This window comes from Epinephelus lanceolatus, chromosome 24, assembly GCF_041903045.1.
Source record: "Epinephelus lanceolatus isolate andai-2023 chromosome 24, ASM4190304v1, whole genome shotgun sequence".
NCBI lineage: Eukaryota > Metazoa > Chordata > Actinopteri > Perciformes > Serranidae > Epinephelus > Epinephelus lanceolatus.
This window is the reverse complement of record NC_135757.1, coordinates 12,722,956-12,748,643: the sequence shown is the minus strand read 5'-3', so window position 1 is coordinate 12,748,643 and position 25,688 is coordinate 12,722,956. Positions and strand designations below refer to the sequence as shown.

General features: G+C 41.4%; 1 protein-coding gene across 1 annotated transcript; it reads right to left on the bottom strand.

Annotated features, from left to right (window-relative positions):
• Positions 1-1,605: 1,605 nt before the first annotated feature.
• On the bottom strand, positions 1,606-16,071 carry rnd3a (Rho family GTPase 3a). The gene is made up of 5 exons (XM_033616101.2): positions 15,761-16,071; positions 15,364-15,451; positions 5,890-5,999; positions 4,519-4,653; positions 1,606-4,312 (listed from the first exon to the last, which is right to left on the bottom strand). Exons 1-5 carry the CDS (start codon positions 15,908-15,910, stop codon positions 4,064-4,066), a joined length of 732 nt encoding a protein of 243 aa, XP_033471992.1. The 5' UTR covers positions 15,911-16,071; the 3' UTR covers positions 1,606-4,063.
• Positions 16,072-25,688: the final 9,617 nt, after the last annotated feature.

Below are 25,688 nucleotides of genomic sequence, written 5' to 3'. Positions count from 1 at the left end.
ATGAAATAAAGCTAATTCAAACAGGGCTCAACAGAGGACTTAGATTATGGCTGACATCACTAGTGCTCATTCCCTAATTCCCCAATTTTCCCACCAGCTCATCAATAAACCCTCCTGTCACAAACTCACTTCATCTGTATTTAACCAATAAACCACCCCAAACAGTCTTGATGAGGGCAAATGTAAACTTGGAACAACTGACTATATTTATGGTTTCTAAGAGATTTGACCCCAGGCATGTTTGAGTAGTGCACATGCAAAAAGCTTTTGTTAGAGAGAGCAAACAAAGGCTAAAGCCACCATCATATTTCAACCGCATGTCTTTGTCTGAGTGTTACAGATCAGGAAACCATCAGGCCTTGAAATAGGCTGCACCTGTGCAGTAATGCCAACACATCACAGGTGTGTCCTTTGTCCTAATGAGTCACATTGAAGGATGAAGGAAAACAAAATATTACTCAGCCTTCAGCACATATCACCTTTACCAACTTAATTCAGAGTGAATATAGATTTAATACCCTTTTGTGCATTGAATGTGAAGTTGTCAACTGATGATAAAATATCTATTTATTATATTCAGACTATTTTTGTTTCAGTATTTTTAAATGAGAAACTTCTTTTAACTTTTACTTTGTCTTTTCAACGGCTGAATCGAAAATATACCCTGAAACAGTCCACTGGCTTCATAGTACATTTTATGCCCAATTTTAGGCAGTGTTCAAGATCACATACTAACATACTATTCATGCTAGGTATGACACAAAATTGAGTTATAGTGCAACCACGCTGCATAGTATGTGGACTTTGCATACATGAGGAATGTCCGAATATAGACTTCTGCGTCTGAGACATAACCTTACTGGACATACCGAACTGCCCCACAATGCTGTGCCTCCCTTTAGAGTGCACGGCCTTTGAGATTTTGAGTATACTTCAGTGAACAGTCTGTTGGCAATGGCAAACTTAATTGTTCATTTAGTATGCAGTATGCAGTACAGAAAGACGTAGTAGGAAGTTCATTAGTATGCAATTGTGAACACAGCCCTGGTCTCAGAAAGCAGACACCTGTGTAATATTGCTATGATTGAAAAGCTCTTTGTATTAACACACAGATGTGGCTGGAATTAAGTTGTTTGCACCACAGGTGCTGAAGTACACATCTTTGGTTTTGGTTTTTGATTATCCTTGAGCTGTTTTTTACCTGCCTGTGTTTACACAAGATCTCTTTGGTTTACATTTAATACAATCTGTATGCACACACCAGTTGATGTAAAGAGTGTGTGGAAGAAATATCAATTCAAGCTGTTGCTTTCCATATGAATTCAACTTATAGATGTAAAAGAAAGAGAACATCCTTGAAAGCAGCCTGACCTTGAGTAGAAATTACTGCCGTTACCTCAGCTCAGGGGAAAGTGTGAAATCTGGTGAAAACCCAATGACGCAATGGACGGAAAATACAATTGTTGCCAACATCAACACAATCGATTTGCTTCAAATGGAAGACAGGCTTGTTTCCAATGAGTGGGAGCTCTCGTAAAGCAATGGCAGCACTATGGTTTACAGTTTCACATCATGTTTCCTCTCAATGAACAGAAAACGCACTTCTTCAATTCCATTTGCATTTATTCTAAAGGGAAAATATATAATTCAATAAATATTGCGGCAACAACATTGGCAAAGACATTTGAAGGTGACATCAACATTCAAGAAAACATGATAAATGTACACGGGGAAGAGACAACAGATTAGAAAATCAAGAAATGAGTTGGGCCACTGAGCTGCCAAATGTGACAGCACTGGCATTTGAACAAACTAATTGGGAAGTTAGTTTAAAAGTGCATCAATACCTTTGATATTTAAACAGCTCCTTAATTGCACTGTTAGAGGGAAAACACAATTTTACACTGTAAACAACACTGTCTCTCAAGACTTCAGAAAAGTCTAATTTTCAAATTAACGCCCATTTGTTGTTTACATTATGACATATCTCAAATGAAGGGCTGTGAAACCCAAACACTGAATAACATGTCAAACCATGTGGGAAAAATAAAATCATACAGTTTAAGTAAAGGCCCGGTCACACCAGAAAGTGAAAGTTACTTCTGCTAGGTTAACGTATCCTCATGCAACTGTTCATGATTCATTCAATATTCAACAAATTATCAACCCTGGAATGGTGTAGTCATCATCACGTTACGTATTTAATGTAAAGATATGTACTTAACTTAAAGTTGTGCAATTCAGGTTTAGGAAAGTTAAGTCACGTAACTCGGGTTTCGGAAAAGAAACATGGTTGACGATACACCTTAAAATAATTCAAAGTTCAGTTGGTCTCACACAGGACACAAATACTGGTCTCCTGGGGTAAAGCCCTGTGTTGTTTGACCAGTTCATCACCCCGACCTTCCATCTACACGTACCTTGTCTCTTTATACTACTTCCTTCTTCACTCCCATCAGTTCATTGGTCACATGATCGCAGCCTTTCTGATTATTTGGGTTATATATGAGTTACTAGTTCATGGTTTTATACGAAATTCGGTGCATTACTTTTCATAGGTATATGTACGAACAGTGCATGAGTACGCCCATCAGCTAATGCTAGTAGGACATTCTGTTTACTCCACTCCCTGCCAAGTAGCGCTGATAATTACTTTCATTAGCAATTAATCTGCTGATTGTTTTCTCAGTTGGTCACATAGTCTGTAAAATGTTAAAACGCATTGAGAAATGGCTGAAACAATGAATTCATTATCCAAATAGTTGTTGCCGTGACCGGGCCTTTATCAGAGTTTTACCCAACAGCAGAGTCTGAACACTTCAGGGAAATGCAAAGCAGAGTGCCGATGTTTTTCAGAGCCTAATAAACAAGCTTTAATTGTTGCTTACATTTCCACTCCCTCCCTAAAGTGCAGTGGGAAAATGACTCATAGCTCTAACTGGCTGTCTGCCTGCTAAGACCTTCTCATTTTACATAATTAGTCATATTTTCACTTGATATGTGTTGGTCAACTTAAGCTCCTCAGCCCATTAAGGGTCCATTATGTGTTTTAAAATGTGTTATGCAAGTTATTTGTGTTTTCTCGTTTTAAAAGTGTCACTAATTGAAGGGCCGACTTGCATTTGTTTATCACATGGACTTGAGGAATTGTTTGTCAAATCGTGACGGGTACAGCTTTGAGCTATTTCGCTTATGGCTCCCCAGTATAATACAGAGGGGACCATAAACATGTCAGTGTGGAGAACAGTTTGGATAATCTGTCTTTAGAGAGTCTTTATGTACCTATAGCTGTTGACATGAAATAAATGGGCACAGACTGGCTGACTGCTACAAGCTGTTTGTGGTTGAGACTGATCAGGATGAAGCTAAAATAAAACAATGATGCAGTTGCACACCAATGACTTCACATTATACTGACAACATATCAGAGACAGGGGACAAACAGCGTCAGGTTTTTTTTGTGCGGGACTGAGAAATTCCTCTTCTAATGTCCTCTGCACACAGACTAACAGTTACACGAGCAGGAGTGAGAGTGAATCAGTTCCAAACTACAGTGACGAGTTGTATAAGCCCTCCGAGCAACAAGTCTTTGATCCAGCACAAACAACAGCAGCTCCTCTTTTTTTCCCCAGGCAGCAAGACCCCCTTTGCCGGCTTTGGCTCTCATTCAAAAGATCACACGCTTTTAAACATTTCCGTTACAAATGAGCATCTCCTAATGACATCACTCTTCCTGCTTATTTCCTGTTGGTGTGGAAAGCCTCGACCACATCCGCTCCATCCTCCCAAAGGAAGCAGGTCACTTCCCTGAGCAGGTAGCTCGCTGACAGATAGCTTCCTCGTCTGGTGGGGCAGGGGGCCACATGGATTGGGACGCTACTACGCATTGAGTTTTCACTGGTGCAGAGTATTCCAGTAACATGTACATGAATTGAAGCTTATAAAACCCCTTTCCAGACACATAAGGGGTCTTTAGCATGCAGGAAAGAGCATTGCCCCATAGCTTCCTGCTTGCACTGTGCTCTGTCCTCAGTCTCAGCCTAATCCCCCTCAGTTTCATCAGTCACATGACCGAGCAACTTTTGGCTTTGTCCTTCCGGAGGTCCGAGGCCACGGCCGCCAGGTCAGGCCTACCAGGCATGTGTGAAATCCTCTTGTTCCCGCGAGTGGCCTTACTGCGCTTAACGTTTTTGTTGTTCTTGTTGATGCAAGCCAGCGTAGCCACGTGGAAAATGTCTCTGACGCTGTTCTCCGACTGCTGAGCCGAGCACTCGATGTAGGGTGCCGAGATCTGCTTGGCCATGCTGGAACCCTGAGGAGGAAGAGGTCAAATATGGTCACTACCGGAAGTTAAAGCTTGCAGGTCAGGTTAACATATTTTTAAGTACTCGCGTCAACAATGACGACAGGATTTTCTCTCTTAGGGATCGGCTGTGGCTTTAAGTGGAGTTCAGTGAGCAATTATTCATGAATGAAGTTTCTTTTAAATATGTGCCGTTTAAAGTTGACAGTGCGTACCTGGTCATAAGAGACTGGTGTCTGTCGGTGGTTGGAAAGCTCCACCAACGTGCTCAGGTCAGTGCGGAGGTCTGACTTGCATCCAACCAGCAGCATCTTAGTATTGGGACAAAACTCCTGGATCTCTCCTTTCCACTGTGAAAAAAGAAGGCAAAAGCTCGCATCATGAAATATTCAGAGAGAAAACAGTGTTTTCCTCTTAATTCATTCAACAGCAGTGGAAAAAATTGGAAATTATCTACCACCGCTGCTCGAGCAGAAGATCAATATTTAGCTCCATTTTCCCAACAGACCACATATGAATATAAACCAAGCAAAGCCTAATGTTTAAAATGAGTATTTAACTGCAAGGAAAGTGTTCAAATACGTGTTAAAATATGCATGCTGGGGAGAAAAACCTGACACAACATCCCAAGAGTTCCACCCCCCAGTCACCCATCCTTTTAAGTCCAAAGGTTAAAGCTGCCACTTCCTGCAGCCCCTCACGCTTTCAACCCTGGAAAGGAACTACAAATAATCCCCATGTTTCCTCCCTGACAACAATAAATGCTCTGTGATCGATGGTATTTCTCCAGGGACTTTAATCTGGGGCTCATGTGCCTCAGGGCTGGCTGGCTGGCTGGCTGGCTGGTCAGGGGATCAAGTTCATCGACATCCAAAGAGGAAGTTGTTTTGTACAATGTGTCTGTCACTTTCTGTCTGCACAAACAGCACTGGACTAAGAGCCAATGAGACCAATGCTAATCTTAATCGAGACGCTCACTGTGTGAAACAACATGACTGATGAAACAGTAAGGACACACAGAAAACTAGTTCATGTCGTAAATTTTATGGACAGCTAAAAAAACCCATGAAAACAGTTAGTTCCTTACACAAGAAGAGCACATGACAGGTTCATTTTACTGTCAACAAACAATACATTTTTGCAACCTTTTTCTGAGTAACATCAAAGCCTTCCACCAGTCAGATGACCCTTTATGTTGAGTACACACATGTGGGAATCAGCCAGTGCGACCACAGTCAGATGTTAACCACCAGCAGCTCCATGTGAGTAACCGGTGGCTTCATCTCAGTTGAAAATTCAGTCAGAGGAGAGCTTTACTTCCTTCTTCCAGCTGCTCCGGGGATTTAACCCAGCAACCCTCCAGTCACACTACAACTTTACATCCTCACATCACAAGATCTGACGTGACTGAATCTACAGAAGAGTCTCTTGACTGCAGACACGGCTTTTGTCAGCGGATCAAACAAAATCAAAGACTTTACAGTGGAGGAATGATTTAGAGTTAAGAGGCTGAAAGACTTCCGCTAAGCTTATCAAAGGCTTGATGATCGCTTCCTGAATGAATGCTGGAGTAAAGAGCAACAAACCTTTTTAAGCACGCTGTCGAGTGTTTCAGGGCGGCTGATGTCAAAACAGATGAGGACGGCGTCAGAGTCTGGGTAGGAGAGAGGCCGCACGTTGTCGTAGTATGGAGATCCTGAAACAGAGGAAAGCAAGAGACTGTAACAGTGTTCACATATATATCAGATCAAATTTGTCTTTGAAGCTGTTGGGCAAGGACATGGACACACAAATGTACATACACCCAGCTTTACCCTGGTACATAGGCCTACACCAGAAAATTGGACAACTCACAATGCTGAATAAGACTTCAAATCTCTGTTGGTAGAAAGAACATTTTTCCTGGGAGGCCTTCAGCTTTTTACTGAAGGAAATACCTGCAGTGAAGTGAGGGGCAGCTACTAAAATGTACAGAAAACCACAAACACATTCTCTACTATGCATGAACACGGCCAAATCATTGCTTTAACTCTAAAGCATTTCCGACAGTTATTCTCATATGACATGATTGCAGCACTGCCATAATCCATAGCAACCAAGCGAGAAAAACAAATAATGCAGAATCAGTAAAAAAAATGTGCTGACTACGACAAGATCACTTGTTGAAGAAATTCTCCCCCGGAGAAACGGAGAACTTCAGAGCGAGGAATACTCCAAATTAAAACCATGTGTGAGGGCGACGCCCATCTCTCCGGCAGACTGAAACATCTCCGGAGAGGAAGGGGGGGGGGGGAGGGTGGCGTCATGTCAAGGTGAGTCAAGATCACATGACGAGAGAGCGCTGACCACACACAACAGGCTGCCAAGAATGTGGAGAATTTTGTTTTTGGTAACTGAAGGTTCCCTTGGGAGGTCCTTTCTAAACACTGCTATGGAGAAAAGCCAGGAATGCACACACACACACACCAAACACAAAGTCGGGGATCTAGTGTTTCTAATCTAAACAGTCTGGATGGGAGACGACACCGTTTATACAATCCGTCCTTCCTTCCAGGCCTGGGCCTCACACAACAAAGCATGACACTAGCTGATGTGTGCACAATAAATGTACCGCCGCTGCATACAGAAATCTGAACCATATCTATGTCCACAATCATACATTGCCAGTGTTTGAGCCAGGGTCGTCTGGGAGGAGGTCGAATGGGCCGATGAGATCACTGCTCCATCCAATGGGGAAAATAAACAGTACTGTAAAAACTGTACATCCTCTGAGTGCAACACAGTAATATTCATAACATAAGAATTAATATTAGACATAACCTCTTTGCTAAACCAGAGCTATGCCTCTGGCAAATATTTTAATCAATATTGTGCCTAAGGTCAGCAATTCATCTGGAGGTAGAAACCAAACCACTTAACTGAGCTCATCTCTAGTCATAACAGCTAAATAACTGTGCTAAAATTATACTTTCATTACTCCAATTATTACATTAAAAGTGGGATTATATTTAGTGATGACTGCTGGTAAGTCATATTGTTGAAGTGTTGCTCACGTATTAACGTGGTTGTGTGACGGGCTTGTGTGTCAACTGCTTGCCACAAGGCACCTCAACTGAACGTCATCTTAAGTTTGTATTTGGTCAACAAATAAATGAGCTTTAACATCACACCACTTTAACATCACATTTCACCACCCTATTGCATTTCCATGTGCACCACAATGCACAGAATGCTAGCATACTGTCAGCTAGCTAAGCTAATTAACAGTACCACAGCGTCAGGCATCAGTTTGTAGCTTCATGTCACCAGCTTCCATTGAAAATGGAACTGTAACTTGTTGCTGTGTCACCCTTAATGTGAACACAGCATAAGTGATCCTGTCGAGCAGCTACCTGTCTCCTTTCGCTGCTGAGCTAGCAGCTACGTTAGCTTCAGTTAGCTAACACTGGCTAATGCTAGCTAACGCTACATGTCATAGACTCATAGACTGGCAGGACTTGCTGTTGCTCAGCTCTCAGTTTAGGTGAATAAAAAGTGTTGTGATGCACTTAAAAGTATACAAGGTACTCTAACTAATATTTACTATCCGTTAGCATTAGCTGTCGGCCATTACTCGGCTGCTACCTACTTACAACCAGGACCCCAGGATGTGCACCAGGCTTTGAGGCCAATTTTTGTAGTGACCAAACAAAATGGCTTGTTTCACTATCAGGATTTGATTCATGCGGTCCGATAACATTTGCAAAGTCTAGAAGAGCCATAATATTAAATAATTTTATCCCCATTCAAGTTAGTAGAGCGCTAAACAGGAAGTTAGCAGAAGTTAGCCACTCTGCTACACTTGGTAGAGCTCTGCCACCAAAAGTCTCTTGTGTGTTTGCCCTATGGGTGTGGAAGTATTGCCAATAATCCCTGGATCGTCCAAGTAATTTTATACATAGCAATACAACCATTTTGGCTTAATGCACCACTGAGCAACTCCCATAGGAATGAACAAGGTCTCGCCTTCAAAGCAGTATCCAGGTCTCTTTATACATCCATGGCATGAAGCTGGAAAATGACATTCAGACCAATCACTCTTTTGGACAGCAAAAAGATACACTCCTTCGAAACATCCAAACATCAAAAACAGCACAGGGTAATGTTCCTTTCTATCAAACCATATTTGGCTAAGACACTGATTTGCAAGGTGTCTTTACAAGCTAACAGGCAATGGTTTAATTTTGTAGTTTGGCCGACTCACTAACAGCTTGTAAAATGCAATTAGGAGAAGCCTACTAGCAGCATTGATCCTACCCTTAATTTTATAAGGGACTTTTGAGCGCAGGAAGATTGTGGTAACGGGTCATTGTCGCAATAGCATGCTCTGGCTCCAACCCTAAATTCCACAGTATCGTTTTCCCGAATGTTGATTCACACAGGCCAACCAGGATGCAGCACATTTCTGCGTCTTTATGCCGTTTGCTGTTTCAAAAAACAGAAAGTCAGTGAGGTATGGATGCCAGGAAGTACACAGAATAAATTATTGTGATGTCTTAATCTTAACATAATGTGTTTCAGATGGGGACAGGCTTTTTGTTTCCCAACGACTCTCTGCTTTCCCACTCGCTCCCTGAGGATCTTTTGGAAAGCCGTCTGATAGGTGACACCACCTAAACAAAAAGGCCCGACTCTCAGCTCCTGTCGTCGGCACAGCACAGGAAGTACAAGGTGAAGGAGGAATGTGGGATCCCCCGCAAGAATTTATTCCCCATTTTTCACGGCTGTCTCAAAATCAATCACGACCGCATTGCATTGTTGGAAGGTTTTTTCCTTTTTTTCCAGCACTCGCTGCCTGGAACCAATCACTGGAAAAATAAGACCCTGCGACTGAAAGGGTAAGCTGTAGAGTCAGTTGACATTTTACAATGAATTGATTGTCTTGACCAACCCAGTGAGGAGAAACACACATATCTGAGTTGCTGGGTGCAGTGTGTGTGGTCCTGTTTTCACATATTCCTGTGAATTTACCTGGAGATTAAAGTATTTATAGCTGCAAATCCTCCAAGTGCATCTTTGCAAAGCATTTCAAGCTGCACAACACCAACAGGAAACTTTCACAGAGGATCAAAATTTGCATTTGGCGTGCTGATGTGTGTGCGTGGGCCTGTTAATGGCTTTCAGGAGACTTTTAATAGGAGACATTTTCTTTCTTGTCTGCTGTTTATAGCAGAGTCGTAACTGCATTAGGCCTGCGTCTGCAACTGTACTCTGCTCTGCGGTCATCTTCCTGCCAACCGGAAAGATAAGAGGAAATCCCACAGCTAGCACACACATATACATATACACACACACACACACACACACACACACACACACACACACACACACACAAGACCTGGTGACTGTCATCTAATTAGCTCCTGTCATTGTTCTCCCACAGGATCTCTAAATCTGGAAGGAAGACACACACCCCGTCCTCCCCTGTCCGTCCTTTAAACACACACTGACAAACACTCTCCAGCCCCCTCGCCTTCTCTTCAATATATTCTCTCTTGCGTCTTCCTCACAGCAAACAAATGCATGGAGACATGAGGATACAGTAAACTGCGAGACAATACCAAACCCCCACTGTGGCTCTGATGAAAAACCAAAATGAGTTTCCATGACTGCACAGAAAACTCTTCCCAAATGTAAAAATATTCTTCCTCACTGGTTTGTTAATGTGCTTTTTCAGGCTGGTTTCCACAACAGCTGGGATGAAAAGCACCACTTAATGCAGTAAATACACATGAAAAAGTTGGAAAATACATTCTGCTCTATTCATGTAACGTGACTCAATATACAAATTCCCAGATGTTCTCTGACTTCCACCGAAAAGGAGAAAGAATCTGATATTTCCTGATGTTGCCTGTCTGGGCTACAGTTCTAAAATAGCCCATAATGTTCAAGACATCCTACTTACTGTAGAAGGCATTCACACAAATGGCTTACAGATATGGTAATGTATTTTATCGCACACCAAACGCAGAGAGTCCTGAGGTAAGCCAGCTGCGGCTGACAGTCTGGAGGTATGGCAACAGGTCTGCAGGCCTGCTGATTTACTGCATAGCTAACATAGCTGAGCAGAACCGAGCTGAGGGGCGGTGAGAGCATGTGTGTGTGTGTGTGTGTGTGTGTGTGTGTGTGTGTGTGTGTGTGTGTGTGTGTGTGGAGAGGCGTTGAGCCTTCAGGGACACCTGTGAAAACAACAAACAACGACGGGCACGTCCAGCCATCCCACTCCATAGAGCTTAAATACCAGCCAGACACATTTAACACAAACAGTGAAGAAGGCAAAGAGCAATTTAAACTGCAGTAACCTGAACCAATATCGGCTGTAGTTGCTGTGGTTACCAAGGTATCTGCTGCTGCAAACACTGCCATCCTGCTATGTAAAGTTTGAAAAGGTTTTGTGCTACTATGGCTTGAATACAGTACATGACACAATGATGTGATGTGGTATGTTACAATACAATATATTACAATGTCATATGATGTTTAACCACAATATTTTTTGATATGTGTCATGATGCAATGTTTTAAAAACAATACAATGCTGTCATATGTTCCATATCTTGTCAAAGTATATATATAAAGAAATATCACAGCCTAGTGTATACATTTGTTTTGTCCTCAGTTATGATCCAGAACTTCGAGACAAACATTTATCTCTCAGATCTCACCTCATGTGATCCAACTAAATGAAAAAGCCCTGACATCCAGATGTGAATGCACCTTAAACACTGTAAAAGAGGTGTTGTTAGTGACACTTGAGGCCACATTCACAACAAGGTGTTACTCAAGTACAACTCCATTCAAACAGGAACGGCGGGGCACAGTGAGCCAAGAGTGCAAGGTGTTCAGTGTCAAGACGGGACACAGATTTTAATGTCAGGTGTCAGGTCCTTCCCCGACATTAGCAGACAGGAAGTCCATTAATCTCTCCCAGGATTCCACTGTCCTTCAGTTCATGCACTGTATCACCACCGAGGCTCTCTCGCCAGTCGGCAAATTCCAGTGTGATTCAATTTCCCCTTGGAAACGAGGTAGGGCTTTAGAGAGCCACGCCACTTCTCTTTCACTCCGCTAAGGATCTGGGCCTGCTGGTACAATAGGGGTCTTTGTAGAGGAGGAAGTAGAAACCTTTAGTCTGAGGAATGCCAGACATGCGGCTCCAATTCGCTGAGCCTAGAAATGTGATCCCAAGCAACAATGGCTGCCGACACAAGAATGGAGGGAGCACAGTGTGTGTGAGGGGCAGAGGAGCTTACTGAGTGCATGAAAAAGTCCCATAGTTCAGCTGTCCAGTATTACAGGGGAACATGCAGCATGCTCTAGAAGCCACAGAAGGAAATGATAATCTGGGCGGCTCTATGCACTATCATTATGCATCTTCCTTTAAGAACTTTATCTGACTTTCTTCCTGTTTTCAAAGTGGGTCATCTTTTAATGTGCCGAGTCGGCAGCTGTTCAAATCTGCACTAAACAAAAAACAACTTTCCCTGAAGGTTCCCCGGGATAAATATTATCAAATGAGATCCATGGGGTCTCACACATGGGTTTCTCTGGGAGTCCTTGATGTAAAAATGCCTGAGACTTCCTGTGTTTTTCCTGATAAGATTATATTGAAGCTTTTATTTGTCCTAGCTTTGGGAAAAAGCCTAAAAAAGTTGGAACAAACACCTCGTGCTAAGCTGTTTCGTGCAGTCCACTCCAACGTGAGTACATTATGAATATTTAACCAGAGAAAAGGTGACAAATCTGATTGAACCAATCTTCCACGAGCCTGGGATTAGCGCTGAAACGATAAGTTGATTGACAGAAAATTTAAGAACAGCAGTTTTAGTTTCAAATTAAAACGTTGTTTGCTGTTTTTCACCGTCACCTTACTCAAAGTGTCATTTCCAGAGACTAGCTTGAGAACAAAGCGGAACAGCTTAAGAGCCAGCTACATTTCTCAGGAGTTAGTGGACAACAAACCAGAGTGTCTACTGGACTTTCATTTATCATGTGGCCAGAAACATGACCCTACGTTAATGCTAGTGCCATATCCGCTGGATGTGTAAACAAGCAACTGTTGCTAACACTTTAGCCACAACTCTGTCAGTGTTGTGTTCACAGCTTGCTGTACTGTTCACATGTTGCTAAATCATACATTTATGCAGGTTTAAGAATCACTACTTGTGAAAAAAATACCAAACATTTGTTGGTTCCAGCTTCTCAAAAAAAGGGGAAATCGTATTTGACTGTAAATTAAAGTGTCCCATATTATGCTCATTTTCAGGTTCATATTTTGGGTTTCTAATGGGGCATTATTTTGTTCTTTAATGTTTAACAGTAGTTTTTCCCATACTGTCTGCCAAATATATCTGTTTTCACTGTCTGGAACGCTCCGTTAAAGCGCCTGTCTCTTTAAGCCCCATCCAGTCTATATGGTATAGTTGTGACATCACAACTTCACGGAAGTCCTGCCGGCTCGTTTAAAGGCACTGTTTCTGAATATGAACTGCGCTGTGCATTTCTTTGTTGATTTAGCGTTATGATACTTTCACATTACTCACTTGCACCTTCTTTATAATAAAAAAGACAAGGAAACCTGACTTTTTACAATATAAGATATTTAAATATCTTTGGGTTGGATAAGCAAATCAAAGATATCATAGTAAGTGTTGTCCTTCCTTGGTTTTATAGGCTGCATTACAGTAAAGTGATGTAATTTTCTGAACTTATCAGACTGTTTTAGCTCTTTTTTACTTGCCTTTAGTCATTACATACACATTATTCATGATTATAACAAATCTCACTGTGTAAGTATTTTGTGGAAGCACCGATAGTCAGCCCTATAGTATTGTCGCAGAATTTATAGAGGTTATTTGGTCATAAATATTGTGATGTTTGATTTTCTCCTTATCCCCCAACTCTATTTTTTGGGTTAGGCAAGCAATTATAAGATATCACCTTGGGCTCTGGGAAAATGCGATAAACTTTTTTTCCCGACATGTTAATACTGACAGAAGTCGTTAGCCGCAGCCCTGCCTGAGATTACCTGCTTATAGGTTTTTAGATGGATTTTTGCTCTTGTCAACTGAGGAAAATGAGGAGAGGCCTGAGGCACACTGAGCCACAGGGGTTGTTCTGTTTACCTTCCCTGTCTTCATATCCTCCTGTTTGACTCTCACACAAACACCTTTTGCAGCTCATTTAGACATGCAGGCAGACAGCATAAACCGCTTCCTCTACCGCTGAAAGACGTGCGAAGCATCAAAGGCCCCATCGGGCCCCACCCTGAGGCCGGGGAAGCGAAGCCAGCACCAACAAGCAGGGTGGCGGACAAATGGGAGGCAATACAACTGGCAGGCATTTACCTTAATGACCTGGATTACTCCTATCACCCTCCCTTTTAAACACACATACACGCCAACCATCTCATTAGACCACTCATCACTGCAGAACAAAGACCACCACAGTGTGTGTGTAGGTGTTCTGAGGGAGGGGGGTTGAAGTGTTTGTCTCTGCGTCCTGGTCTTTGTCCTAGTGCATGCTGGGGTCACACACACACACACACACACAGCCCTCCCGAGCACACCTCAGGAGATAAGGGATCGATTGGATTGGCCATGGCCGATGGGTGTCTCTACAAAGGGACCAGCCAAGCCGAAGGCTGTATCAATCAGTCACTGGGTGTTGGTGCATGCTGGGTGGGGGTGAGGATTGAAGGGGGTGGGGGTCTGGCTCCACCTCAGACCCACTGATCTAATAGGAACGGCGTCCCCCCCTTGCTGTTTTATGAAGCAGAGAGAAGAAGAAAAATGGCTCCAGGCGGCCGGCCAACACAGCGCAATAAAACAAAATTCTCACTCTGGCCGACTTTCATTTCTTCGCCTTTCCACTTTCACAGTACACACATACTGTGGGGGTGAAAGAATTTGAAATTTGACCTCTTTGCTTGTCTTGCTTGTAGCATTACTGCGCCTGGAGATGAGGGTTATTAACTCTCAAGTATAAAACATAGCAAAAAACTAACTTCATGCTGCTCAAAGAAGGTCCAGCTGTTCTCACAACTGTGTGAAATCCAAATCTGAAAATTGACTCTGTAGTTTTACTTCATTACACGCCGATCTTTGATTTAAAGTTTGACAAAGTTACTTAAACATTGCTCAGGAATTCCAGGCCAGAGACCCGCAACAGCTGGCTGTCTGCTTGTCCCCGCCCATCACCCACACACACACACCACATGCTCACACACACGCAACATACGCCTCACTCACGCCTGACTGCTGTGCTATTCACTGCTTGGGCATTGATGGATGGGAAAGTGGGTTTGTTTACACACACACACACACATTTAAGCACACAGTCAGGGGACGCAGCAGCTGGCTTGGACCCTGAACACCAAGTCCAACCAAAGAGCGATAAAAGCTGGGGAGCCAGTAAACGTGTTGCACAACAAAACTTTCCCGAAAAACCCACAGTGGGAAGAATTTCAAAGTGTGTTCTCCAGATGTATGAATACACGCTCTATTCAGCCTATCATTATCTTTCCTTTCCTGTTTCTGCTTTTACTTTCCTCCGCTGGGGAGGATTCATAAATCAAATCCAGCACTTTGATGCATTTTTGTGTTAACCCTGAACTATTACACTTAACATTTTTATGTAGGTAAAAGGTGAGCCATTTCCTAATCTGAGGGGAAACATGTCTGGCTTGTAGGAACAGCAACTCCAGACTATGAGGAAGGATTAACCCGGCTTTATTGATTAAAATGGGTCACAGATTAATTTCATTATTCAAAAATGCAAGCCTGGGCCTCTTTGTATCACGTGATTTGGACATTTTTAGGGAATTTCCTCAGCATCAACACTGATTAACGATAGATATGGCTCAATTTCATCACCCCTGACCAGCGAGGGAGCATGTCCACAGGGGTCACAGAGGGTTTGAGTGTGACCTGTATGCATGGACATGTCCGGACATTTCACCACAACTGACAAAGACAGCCAACATGAGGCTGCCAAGATAAGATGATGGAGGGCATAATTACCTGAGGTGTCCCACAAGCTGAGCTCAATCCTCTGTGTGTCGATTTCAAAACTGGCTGTGTAGTTTTCAAACACTGTGGGGACATAGCTCTGCAGGACACATGGATAAAATAAGAGTTAGTATCTTAAACCTTGATTAAAATGGACAAAATGAGATAAATAATACTACATTATTACCATTACAACACCATTCAACTGGTATTATAATACTGCAGCAGTGCATTTCAGCTACAACACATACATGCATCATACATGTCCTTCATTATTATTGGAGCATCAACCCATCTGACACATCCACCTCCACACATGGACGAGGTGTTTGCCCATCATATCACTGAGTATTAATAAATCCAGGTTAATTAGCATCATGCTCAGTCTGCAGTGTTTGCAGGGTCTCACCTCAGGGAAACAGTCCTTGGCGAACACGTGAAGCAGGGCAGTCTTCCCGCACTGGCTGTCTCCCACCACCACTATCTTACACTTCACACTCTGACTGGGATCCATGCCGGATTTCAGAGATAGTTTCTGACACGAGCGTCTCTCCTTCATTGATTTCAGCCGGAATATTAAATGTAAAAGTCCAATCCTGTGTGTGTGTGTGTGTGTGTCTATGTGTGTGTGAGTCGTCGAGATGTAAAAGCGACAGAAGCGTCTCCCTGCTTGCTTGCCTGCCTCCCCCGGTGTCTCCGCCTGCTTTGAGCCGGTAAATGCCATTTGCCTGTATTTATAACGTGGCAGGAGCCAATGGCAGCAGCTCTCCTCCTGTCGGGATGAGGCACGTCCCTCCCGCGAGCCTCCACACAGCAGCCTGCTGCTGGGCCTGTGCTCCATCATGGCGCCCCCTATGGACCACACTCCGACCACAATTTATAGATTAAATATGTGAGAAACAATTAACATTATAATATGCAGACAAGAGTACATTGTTACTTCAGCTTTTTAGGTTGATGTGGAAAAAAATGAATTAAAGGTACAATTGCTTCAATTTTGGAAAAACCCATATCTTGTTTTTAGAAAAGGACAGGAAGTCAAAAAATGAATAAATCTTAATTTAGTTATACACCTGCTTACAAATCAAAAGATAGAAATAATCAAAGAATTTAAATTCTGTTTGTAATATTTAGTTTAAGGCCTGAAGCTGAGCTAAAGTAGCATGATATTCAGAATAAACTTGGCCTGTAAAAAATATATTATTTTACTCATTTAAAGGTCCAGTGTGTAGGATTTAATGACATCTAGAGGTGAGGCAGCAGAACTGCAATGCAAAAAAGCCAATGGTCTGATCTAGAGTCAGTGTTTTGTTGTTGTTTTTTTACTGATCTGAGCAAGCCCACAATAGCAGTACCAGGCTAAGAAGCCAATTTTACATAGTGGCCAAAAGTGGAACTACATTGTGCGGGTTAGTGATGTCCGATACATCACGTAATGTCGTAGGGCCTAAAAAGAGTTTTTCCCATTGGGATTAAAAGCATTCACTGCGATAACATTTCAAAAGTCTAAAAGAGCTGCAAGAATAACACATTTTATCCCGAGTCAAGTTAGTAGAGGGCTAAACTGGAGGCCATTTGGCTGGCGGAAGTTAGTCGCTCTGTCGCTGTAAGTTTCTAGTGTGCATGCTCTGTGGGCCCCACAATGCAGAGGATCAAGGTCATTTCACACCGTGGAGATCAATCTCTTTTGGCTTCACTTTAATAGAAATAAACATGGCTATATCCAGTTCTCTTTATGGTTCTTGGCTACTGTAGAAACAACATAGTGGACTCCATGATTCCATATGTAGATATAAACGTCTCATTCTAAGGTAACAAAAACACAATGACTTCAGTTTTCAGGTGATTATAAACTAATGAAATCATAATGATGAATATTATATAACATTTCTGTCAATAGATGCCCCTATATCCTACATACTGGACCTTCAAAATAATTAAAAACAAATATTCATGATAAGATAGGATAGGTAGGATAGTTCTCTTGTGGTGATACCTAAACTCCAAATGAATCTCCACCTGGGGCATTGAGATAAAGCATATGTACTGTGTAGAGATTGTGAAGGTATGTCACGGTGGGTGGGATTGGGGTACCATATTTGAGGTACGCACTGTTATCTCTATCACCAAAGTCAGTCCAGAAACAAGATAGTGTGCAATGTCCCGGTTTGTGAGTGAAGGTAGTGCGTCAGGGTTTGTAATCCAGTTTGGGGGCTGCCTAGTCATATGGACTTATGTTGTTGATCGTGATTAGTTTGTCCATCACAAACTAATCACTAATTTGTGCATCACATTCAAATACTTTGTGTTTTTCCAGTAAATGCACAATGTTTTTTAATTGAGCCATCTTTCCCCATCTTACATAGATATATAGTACAAAATTAGACTAACACTAAACAACGATTATGAAATAATAAAATAAAACTCAAAGAATGGAGTTGGAATATGGTTTTTAATTACTGATGTAAAGCTTGTTTATTGAGGATTGCTGATTACAAAAGTCTTAACTTTAAATGAATTTAAAGCATTTAAGCCCCGTCGGGAAGAATAATTTACTCATGAATATATTCCCTGCATTGCTCATCTACACTTGAAACAATACAGTGATTGTGGCAGTTTAAATTAAAATTTTGCTATAAAAATGTTTCTGCTGGGCTGTAGCTCAATAAAGGGCCCATCGAGGCTCCTGTTATTCACAGAGAGTGCAATTTAATCCCAAGGTGACGCAGCAACATACCTTGTTATCATCATTCTTTATGTTTTATACACATCTCACTCGATCCTTATAGAGAATGAGCCCTCGGGCTGCACTGTGAGCAGGCATTGACTGAGTCAGGTTTTTCTTGAGGAGTAATCTAATTTGGAAAAAACCAATAAACCCAGTGAACCCAGTGAACCCAGGACCAAGCACTGCTTAATTCCAGTGAGCAGCTTTGGTAGTTTCTCCTCATTATCAGTGAATAATACACATACTTATTGTGACATACGCAGCCAGAGAGACACATTAGCTTTCATGCACATCCTTACGAGAAGACACAGAGAAATGGGTAAAATGAAAACTAGATTTCCCCATGGGCTCCATAATGCACCACATTCACATATTTCTGTCTTTTTCAGAGTGCGAACAGACACCCTTCTGGTCTCAAGGCCTCGTCTCTCAGCCTTCAGGCTACTCTCCCAACACAGCATCGCCGCTAATTTTACAAAAATGGAAAAACAGCAGCGTTCTGCATCAGCTCTCCCCTCTGTGACGGAGTGATTGGACTCTCTGTGTTGCTGGCAGCGTTTTTTTTTTCTCTACGGTGAGACAGCTCCACCCTGCAGGCTGTGTGGTGGGAGTCCCGTCTGTTGTGTGGGAGCTCTGCCTCCAGGACACAACACTGCCAGGAGAAAAGGGACGGGGGGATTTTACACACTATAGCTCTGCTATTTGGCTGCCATGTCTGTACCATACGCATTTCACCTCATTCAAATTCTGGCTGAATCGGTGATTATGGAGATTTTACCTGCATGGGCTGCAAAGCAGTCACTTTGTGATTTTTTTCTTTGTGTATTCGTTCAATTTTTAAAAACATATGCTCCCTAGCTAATCCGTAATCCTTCCTGTGATCTTTGTCATTTCTTTATGTCCAAATAAATGCAGCCTGCTGAGACCAAAAGGGCCAGTGCAGAGGAGACAGTGAGCAAAACCACATTATCTGAGGTGTTTACACACTCTGCCCCTGTGCCCTTCTCTCCTTTTTTTTCCAGGCTGACTGCCTTTGTGTGTGTGTGAGTGAGTGTGTGCTGCATTCTGCTATAGCCTGCAGCGTTGCCAGTCTCACTTGGGTGCAGCCACACATTTAGGCCAAAGTGAGAGTGTGCAGAAACATCTTAAAGGAAAAAGTCACCAGTTTATATATGAGATATCATCAGTCTGTAATGCAGTTAGTTATTTTATGTGTTTAATATTTTTTGTTTCTTAAACCCACCATGTCTAAAGCTGAGTTTATACTTCTGTGTTGTATTGACACCGTACCCATGGCGTAGATTCTGTGTAGTAGCCTGACGTGTACCTCCCAAAAATGTTACTACATCTTGCAGCAATGCAGACCTTCTATTCATTTCTGTAAACTGAAAACCATTTCCCTCAGCAGAAACAAAGCTTTTATTAACTTTAATTTCACAGATAAGGAACAATAAATTATGAAGACAATAGAGCCTCCACAAAATAACATTTTAAGCCTTGTGTGTGATTTATCCTGGCTTCATATGTGTACAGGAAAAGTTTGCTAGCTGCTAGGCTAATTTATGCAACTGAAATGTCATAGGCTTGTGGTAATATTTATGCTATATAATGTTGTATTTGTGAGGAAAATGTGTCTAATATAAGACAATTGTTTTATCCGTGAACCTTGTGAGTAACAATGGAGCCGAATTTCCTTATGTTACCTTTGTTAAATGTTGCTTCTGTTCCTGGCTTCATATGAGTAGAAGGAAAGTCTGCTAGCCACAATGATAATTTATGTAATGTAAAATGTCATAGGCTTGTGCTAATAATGTTAGCATGTTGTATTTGTAGGGAAAATGTGTCCAGCAAAAGACAAATATTTTTCTCTATGAAGCTTATGAGTCATAATGGAACTGACTTTTGTAACGTTACCTTTGTTAAATGTTGCTGTTGTTTCCAGCTTCATATGAGTAGAGGAAAAGTGTGCTAGCCACTGCGCTAACTTATGCAATGTAAAATGCTATAGGCTCATGCTAATAATGTTAGCATGTTGTATTTGTTTTGAAAACCTGTCTAGCAAAAGACAAGTGTTTCATTTGTGAACGTTGTGAATTATAATGAAGATGAATTTTGTACTTTTGTTTAATTTTGTCGCTCTTAAGCCATGTTTTGTGTGTGTTTCAGGTCTTTTAGTTGAATCAATCAAAGTTTATAGCAACAGCTCAACACGGGCATAGAAATCTCACCACCAACGAGTGTTTTGAAGGTGTAGTTTGAGGTGTAGCAGAGAAACACAGACACACCACTGCACAAATATAAATGTTTATAAATCAGCCTTTAGTCTTCATCTCTTTTGTTACGTCCTACATTTCTCTAAATGCCTTGCAGCAAACAAAGACAGGGTATACAGTTGCCTGAGCATTTTAGATCTGAGGAAAGACTCATTCTAGTAAAGAAAACTCTAAACTCGACATGCCATGCAATGCATTCTGGTCTATTGAACCTTATGTCAATATAGAAACAGGTTCCCGGCCCCCTACATCTACAGCATGATTGATGTTTCAGATGGACCCAGATGAACATACGGTGTGGTTGACACTGAAGTGGATCTTTGTGTTAATGGAACTGACAGACAAGTGCTGTCTCCCAAATACTGTACATGGTTCCCAGAATAGAAATGAGGGTACCACCTGTTTCGAGTCACATGGCGCTGTCAACATCCTGTACGTCTTGTAAATTTCCATGACAGCATGCAAACAACAACTCATAATCACAGTACATTTCCCCACAATCTGTACATATTTATACACATCATTTTTTATATCTTTAGTGGCTTTTAATAGAGGAAATCGAAGCAGACTCATGTTTTGTCTGCAAGAGTCTTATTTTGGGAATAATGTGGGTTAACAGGACATGTAGCCCAGCATCAGCTGGGTTACAGAGACGGTCTTTAGGGATCCTTGACAGAAACGTCAATAAGCTCAAATACTGCAGCTGTCCTTTGGGAACCCTTTCACCACGTATACCTGCCATCCCCGATGCCTGTCACACACAATAGAATAATGCAGAGATGCCCTTGGACAGATTTTGCTCTGTAAATGCATGTAAAACTGTATATATGATGCAAGCAGATGAAGGCAAATAAAAATTGAGTCCTTGGATGAATGATGTACATTTTAATTAATACACTGTAGTTAATTAGATTTAAGGGCGTACACACTGAGCGAGATGAATACTGGATGACCTTGGTCTGCATTCCTGTAATGCTTTATTACACAACTAGGTCAGCACACGTCTACCTTGCAGTATTTTTAAGCAGTTCAACATGTTGGCAAGGTAAATGTTGGAAACATGACATCAGATCAGCTGCAGATATTTTTAAAGCCCCAAATCATTTGAATTATTCATACTGAAAGTACCTCATAGCTGCAATATTGTACTTTCCGATGATACACTCACATCTGTGTGTGTTTTGTATGGCAAGCACCCATTGCTTTCTGTGATATCCAGCTCAGTTCAGGTCTGGGTCACGCACCAGTGCACATAATTCTTCCTGTGCGCGAGAGCTTCCTGGAGAACCGATTTGAAAGGGATTTGTCATGTTGTTGCTATGATTTCCCAAAATGTTAGGCAATCACAGGTACAGTAACCATTTGAAAATGACAATTAAAAAAATCAGTTTCTCCAGACTGGTCACAGGATGATAAAGAATGAGTAACAAATGATACCATTTGAAGGGAATCTGTTGTGGTTTGGTTTTAGCCAGTGGGCCAGCAGTGCTGGAGGTGTGCGAGGAGTCTAGGTCATTGGGCCGCGCTCCCTCTGCCCCGACAGCAAGCTGCCCCACAGTTATCTCTGTCGACGTGCATTCAATCAGCGGAGCGCTGACATTTACTGCTGGGGCAAACACAGCACACATTCACTCGTTTTCCGTTTGAGAGGGATTTCCTCGACGGTTAGTCACTGTGACTGGGAAATTAAGGGCACATTCAAAGCAGTTCAGGGAGAAATAGCAATGGACTTTTCTTTTGTTCAGCATTGACAAACAAGTGCACACACCATACGGGAGAATCGTTGTATATTTAAATATATAAATGATTAACTTCAGATCACTTTCAGACGACATTACATTGACATTACCTTTAAATCATCCTTTAACTGCACCATCCACTGCTTTGTGTTAAAGACCAGAATAAATTCTTCAAAGTGCCTCTGTTAGATAAAATATGTTCTGTTAAACACAAGATGTCAGAGAGTTGTTTGACCTCTCCCAGTATTCTGGCTAACTGCCTCTGCCCTCAGCTCTCAGCCTTGATCTCTGGCTGACAGCAGCAGGGGGCTGCAGTCTGAAAGTGCTCCTGTTTCAGAACAAGGAGGGATGTTATTTCACACCAGCTGAGCTAGTGAGTGACCCTTAATGACATGTGTGAGTGCGTGTATGTTGTCTGTTTGTGTTCACACACAAAGTCATTTTCCTAATTTGCATGGAGGATAAATGCTCAAAGCAGTGACATCACTGGAGTTACTGCAACTCCACCATGGTGACATCACTGAAGAAACATAACGGTAAAAACAGGATGGTGTCATCTGAAATATGTAATAACAAATCTGTGTCAGGTGACTCTTTGCTAAATCCCATCCCCCATACAGAAGTTGTTGTCAAACTTTCTCTTCTAGCACAGCACATATGCACCTTACAACAATAAAGGAGGCAGATTAACCACTTGAAATTTCTACTCAATAACAGGTCCCTGATTTAAGACATTTCATCTCATTTCTAGCTGACGGCCGACAATTTTGCTGGCTGAATATACTGATTTTATTTGCTTTAGCTAGCTAATCAAGTTAACGTTAGCTCCGTTACTCATTCTACTGCTGTCTCCAGCTAATTATAAAAAAGGATTATTTAATATGCACTTTATGGCTACTTACTTATAAAATGATTAGGCTTACGTAGAGCTTTGATTCTCTGCTTGTACCTGATTGGGCCCGACCTGACTCTCTGGGTTTGGGCCAGGCCAGGCTGTAATTTCTCAACATTTCCCCAGACTTGAATCATGTCAGGTTTGTACTAATTTCCCAATTTGTATATGAATTAACGAACAGTAAAGCTCAGGCCCAAAACAGAGTTGGACAGAAATTATATTGGTTCGGATAGAGTCAGGCTTGATTATTTTGGGCCCAAACAAAGCTCCATGTTCCAGAGAAATGGCAGCACAGTCACCCACTGATGATCCACAGAAGAAATGTAAAGAAACATTGTCCTTGTGTTACAGTGTCGAACTAGTTTGACCTGGTATTAAAGGTATCATGAAGAAAAATCTATCTAACATAACCCTGTTAGCTAACATACTTGAGCAAGACAGAGGTTAAATTAATAATTGATCGTATTTCTAGTTTTTATTATAATTTTTTTTAAATAAGACTTTATTCAGATTTCTCAATATATAGAATACGCCTTTATTCCCCACATCAATAAGACACAACTTTAACAACAAAACAAAACAAGACAGGAAGATAAAACAACAAACAAACCACAGTATCTTCACATCTGATCAACTTAAATGAAACCTTTTTAAATATAAGCACACACATGCATCATATAAAACTCTGTGAATACTGCTAATCTTAATGAGCATTTATTGTTCTTATTTAAATGAAGCTTTAGCAATACAGTCAGGGCCTATTGATCAATTAATTATCATGTCCTGTGATAATAATAATACCAAACCACAAGGAAAATACATATCAGAAAACACAATACACTCAATGCTTGTAATATTTTTCAAGTTGAATTGATTTATCTTTTTAAAACAATTATCTGTTCCTTGCTCAAATAATTGTAATACATTTCTTTTTTCCAGCGTACAAGCGTAGGAGTGTGTGTGGGTTTCCAGTAAGTGTCTTAAATACAAATGATAAAAAAAGAATCCAACTCCCTGGATACCTCTCTGTATCCTGTCATAAATCTTGAAACATACAAATCTTATCAACTCTTCTACAATCCCAAAAAACTCCCATAACTCCACATTAAAAACAGCTCCTCAATATATTTACGTCACATTTATCAACTTTATCTCTTAGATTCATTTTATATCTCACATTAAATTCCATCATTCTTCTGATAGCTTTAAATCATGGTTCCAGAAATGTGTTATGAATTACAACAGGGATGTTTCAGTTTTTGACATTAACAAGAGAAAAGCCTTAAAGTATGAGAGCTAATTAATTCCTTGTACTTTTGCCCTTGTGTTTTGTTTTTGGAGAGGCAAAAAAAAGAAAGAAAAGTCTAAACTATTTATATACGAGTACACACTTTAACATCTGAAGAAATCCAAAGCTTGACAGGCCTGCTGTGCCTAGTACGATCCTACTGTAACTTCTATTAAATGATTCTTTTCATCACATCAGTAAACTTTCCGGTGTGTTGTCGCTACAGTGTTGTTGTGACCTCACTGTTGTTTCTGAGAAATCACAGTGGAGAAATAGCTATATTTAGAGCCGACGTCACTGTTTGTGAAGTTGCTCAAAATACCTCATTGCTGAAATCACTGTAGTGACATCACTGGACTGCATGTGATTTCATCCATTGTGACAGCTTTAGTTTATTTTGATCAGATATAATATAAACTGAATGTGGATTGGAACATCATGAACATCACTGAACACTACTGGGAATATTTCCAAAATTCCTTTTAGCATTAAAGATGTCTTGAGAAATATCTCTTCCTGTTTCCAGAAACCCTCTCAGTTCATTCTGTTCTGTCATTTTTGGCCCAAGCTTTCCTTTCAGAGGTGAAATTAACATCAAACCCTGGTTTTACATATCGATGATTTGTTAATTTTCCAGTGTAAACTCTGTTGTGGCTGCTTATCTAAGGTTAGTCTGTTGAAACCTCTCACGGGGAGAGCACAGTTTTACCAAATACTGTATGAGTCACCTGCTATCAGTCAGCATTACATCAGATAAAACCTCAGCATGGAGCACCAGAGCCAAAAAGTCTCATTATTTAGCAGGTAAAAGTCGACATAATGACATTCTGGGTTTTCTAGTGCATGAAACAATGGCAACTGACTGGAACCCCCTAATGAATCCTAATAAGCTTCAGCTCCTTTCCTCCCCCCTTGGCTTACTAACACATGACATTTTGTTTTAATAAACCATTAGCTTAATATCCTCCGCTGAATGTACTGTAGGGCAGCAAGGGCGCGGCACACACACTGTGACGGGAACACACACAGACGTACACAGACAGAGGAGAGAGGCAATGGCGCATTAGACAAGAGTACAGTATGTCTGCAGAGTGTCTCCCGTCAGTCATTAGGTCTGTTCAGGCATGGATACACACTGATGTAATGAGGCACAGTGAATGTGTTCAGTCTGTGTGTGTGTTTAATAGATTGAAGGATGAATCATTCCAGGGATGACCTGATTCTTTAGGGAAGTTTGGGTTTGTGTGTGTGTGCGTGTTTGGGGGTTAATGGCGCATGAAATGATGTCTTCATTAGCATCTCCTCAAGATAAACCACATGATGGGACAATAATCATATCTGTCAGCTACATGACAGGAACAAAGGATACTGTGAGCCTAATTGTAAAATCATTTATTTTTTAAAATCATTAAAC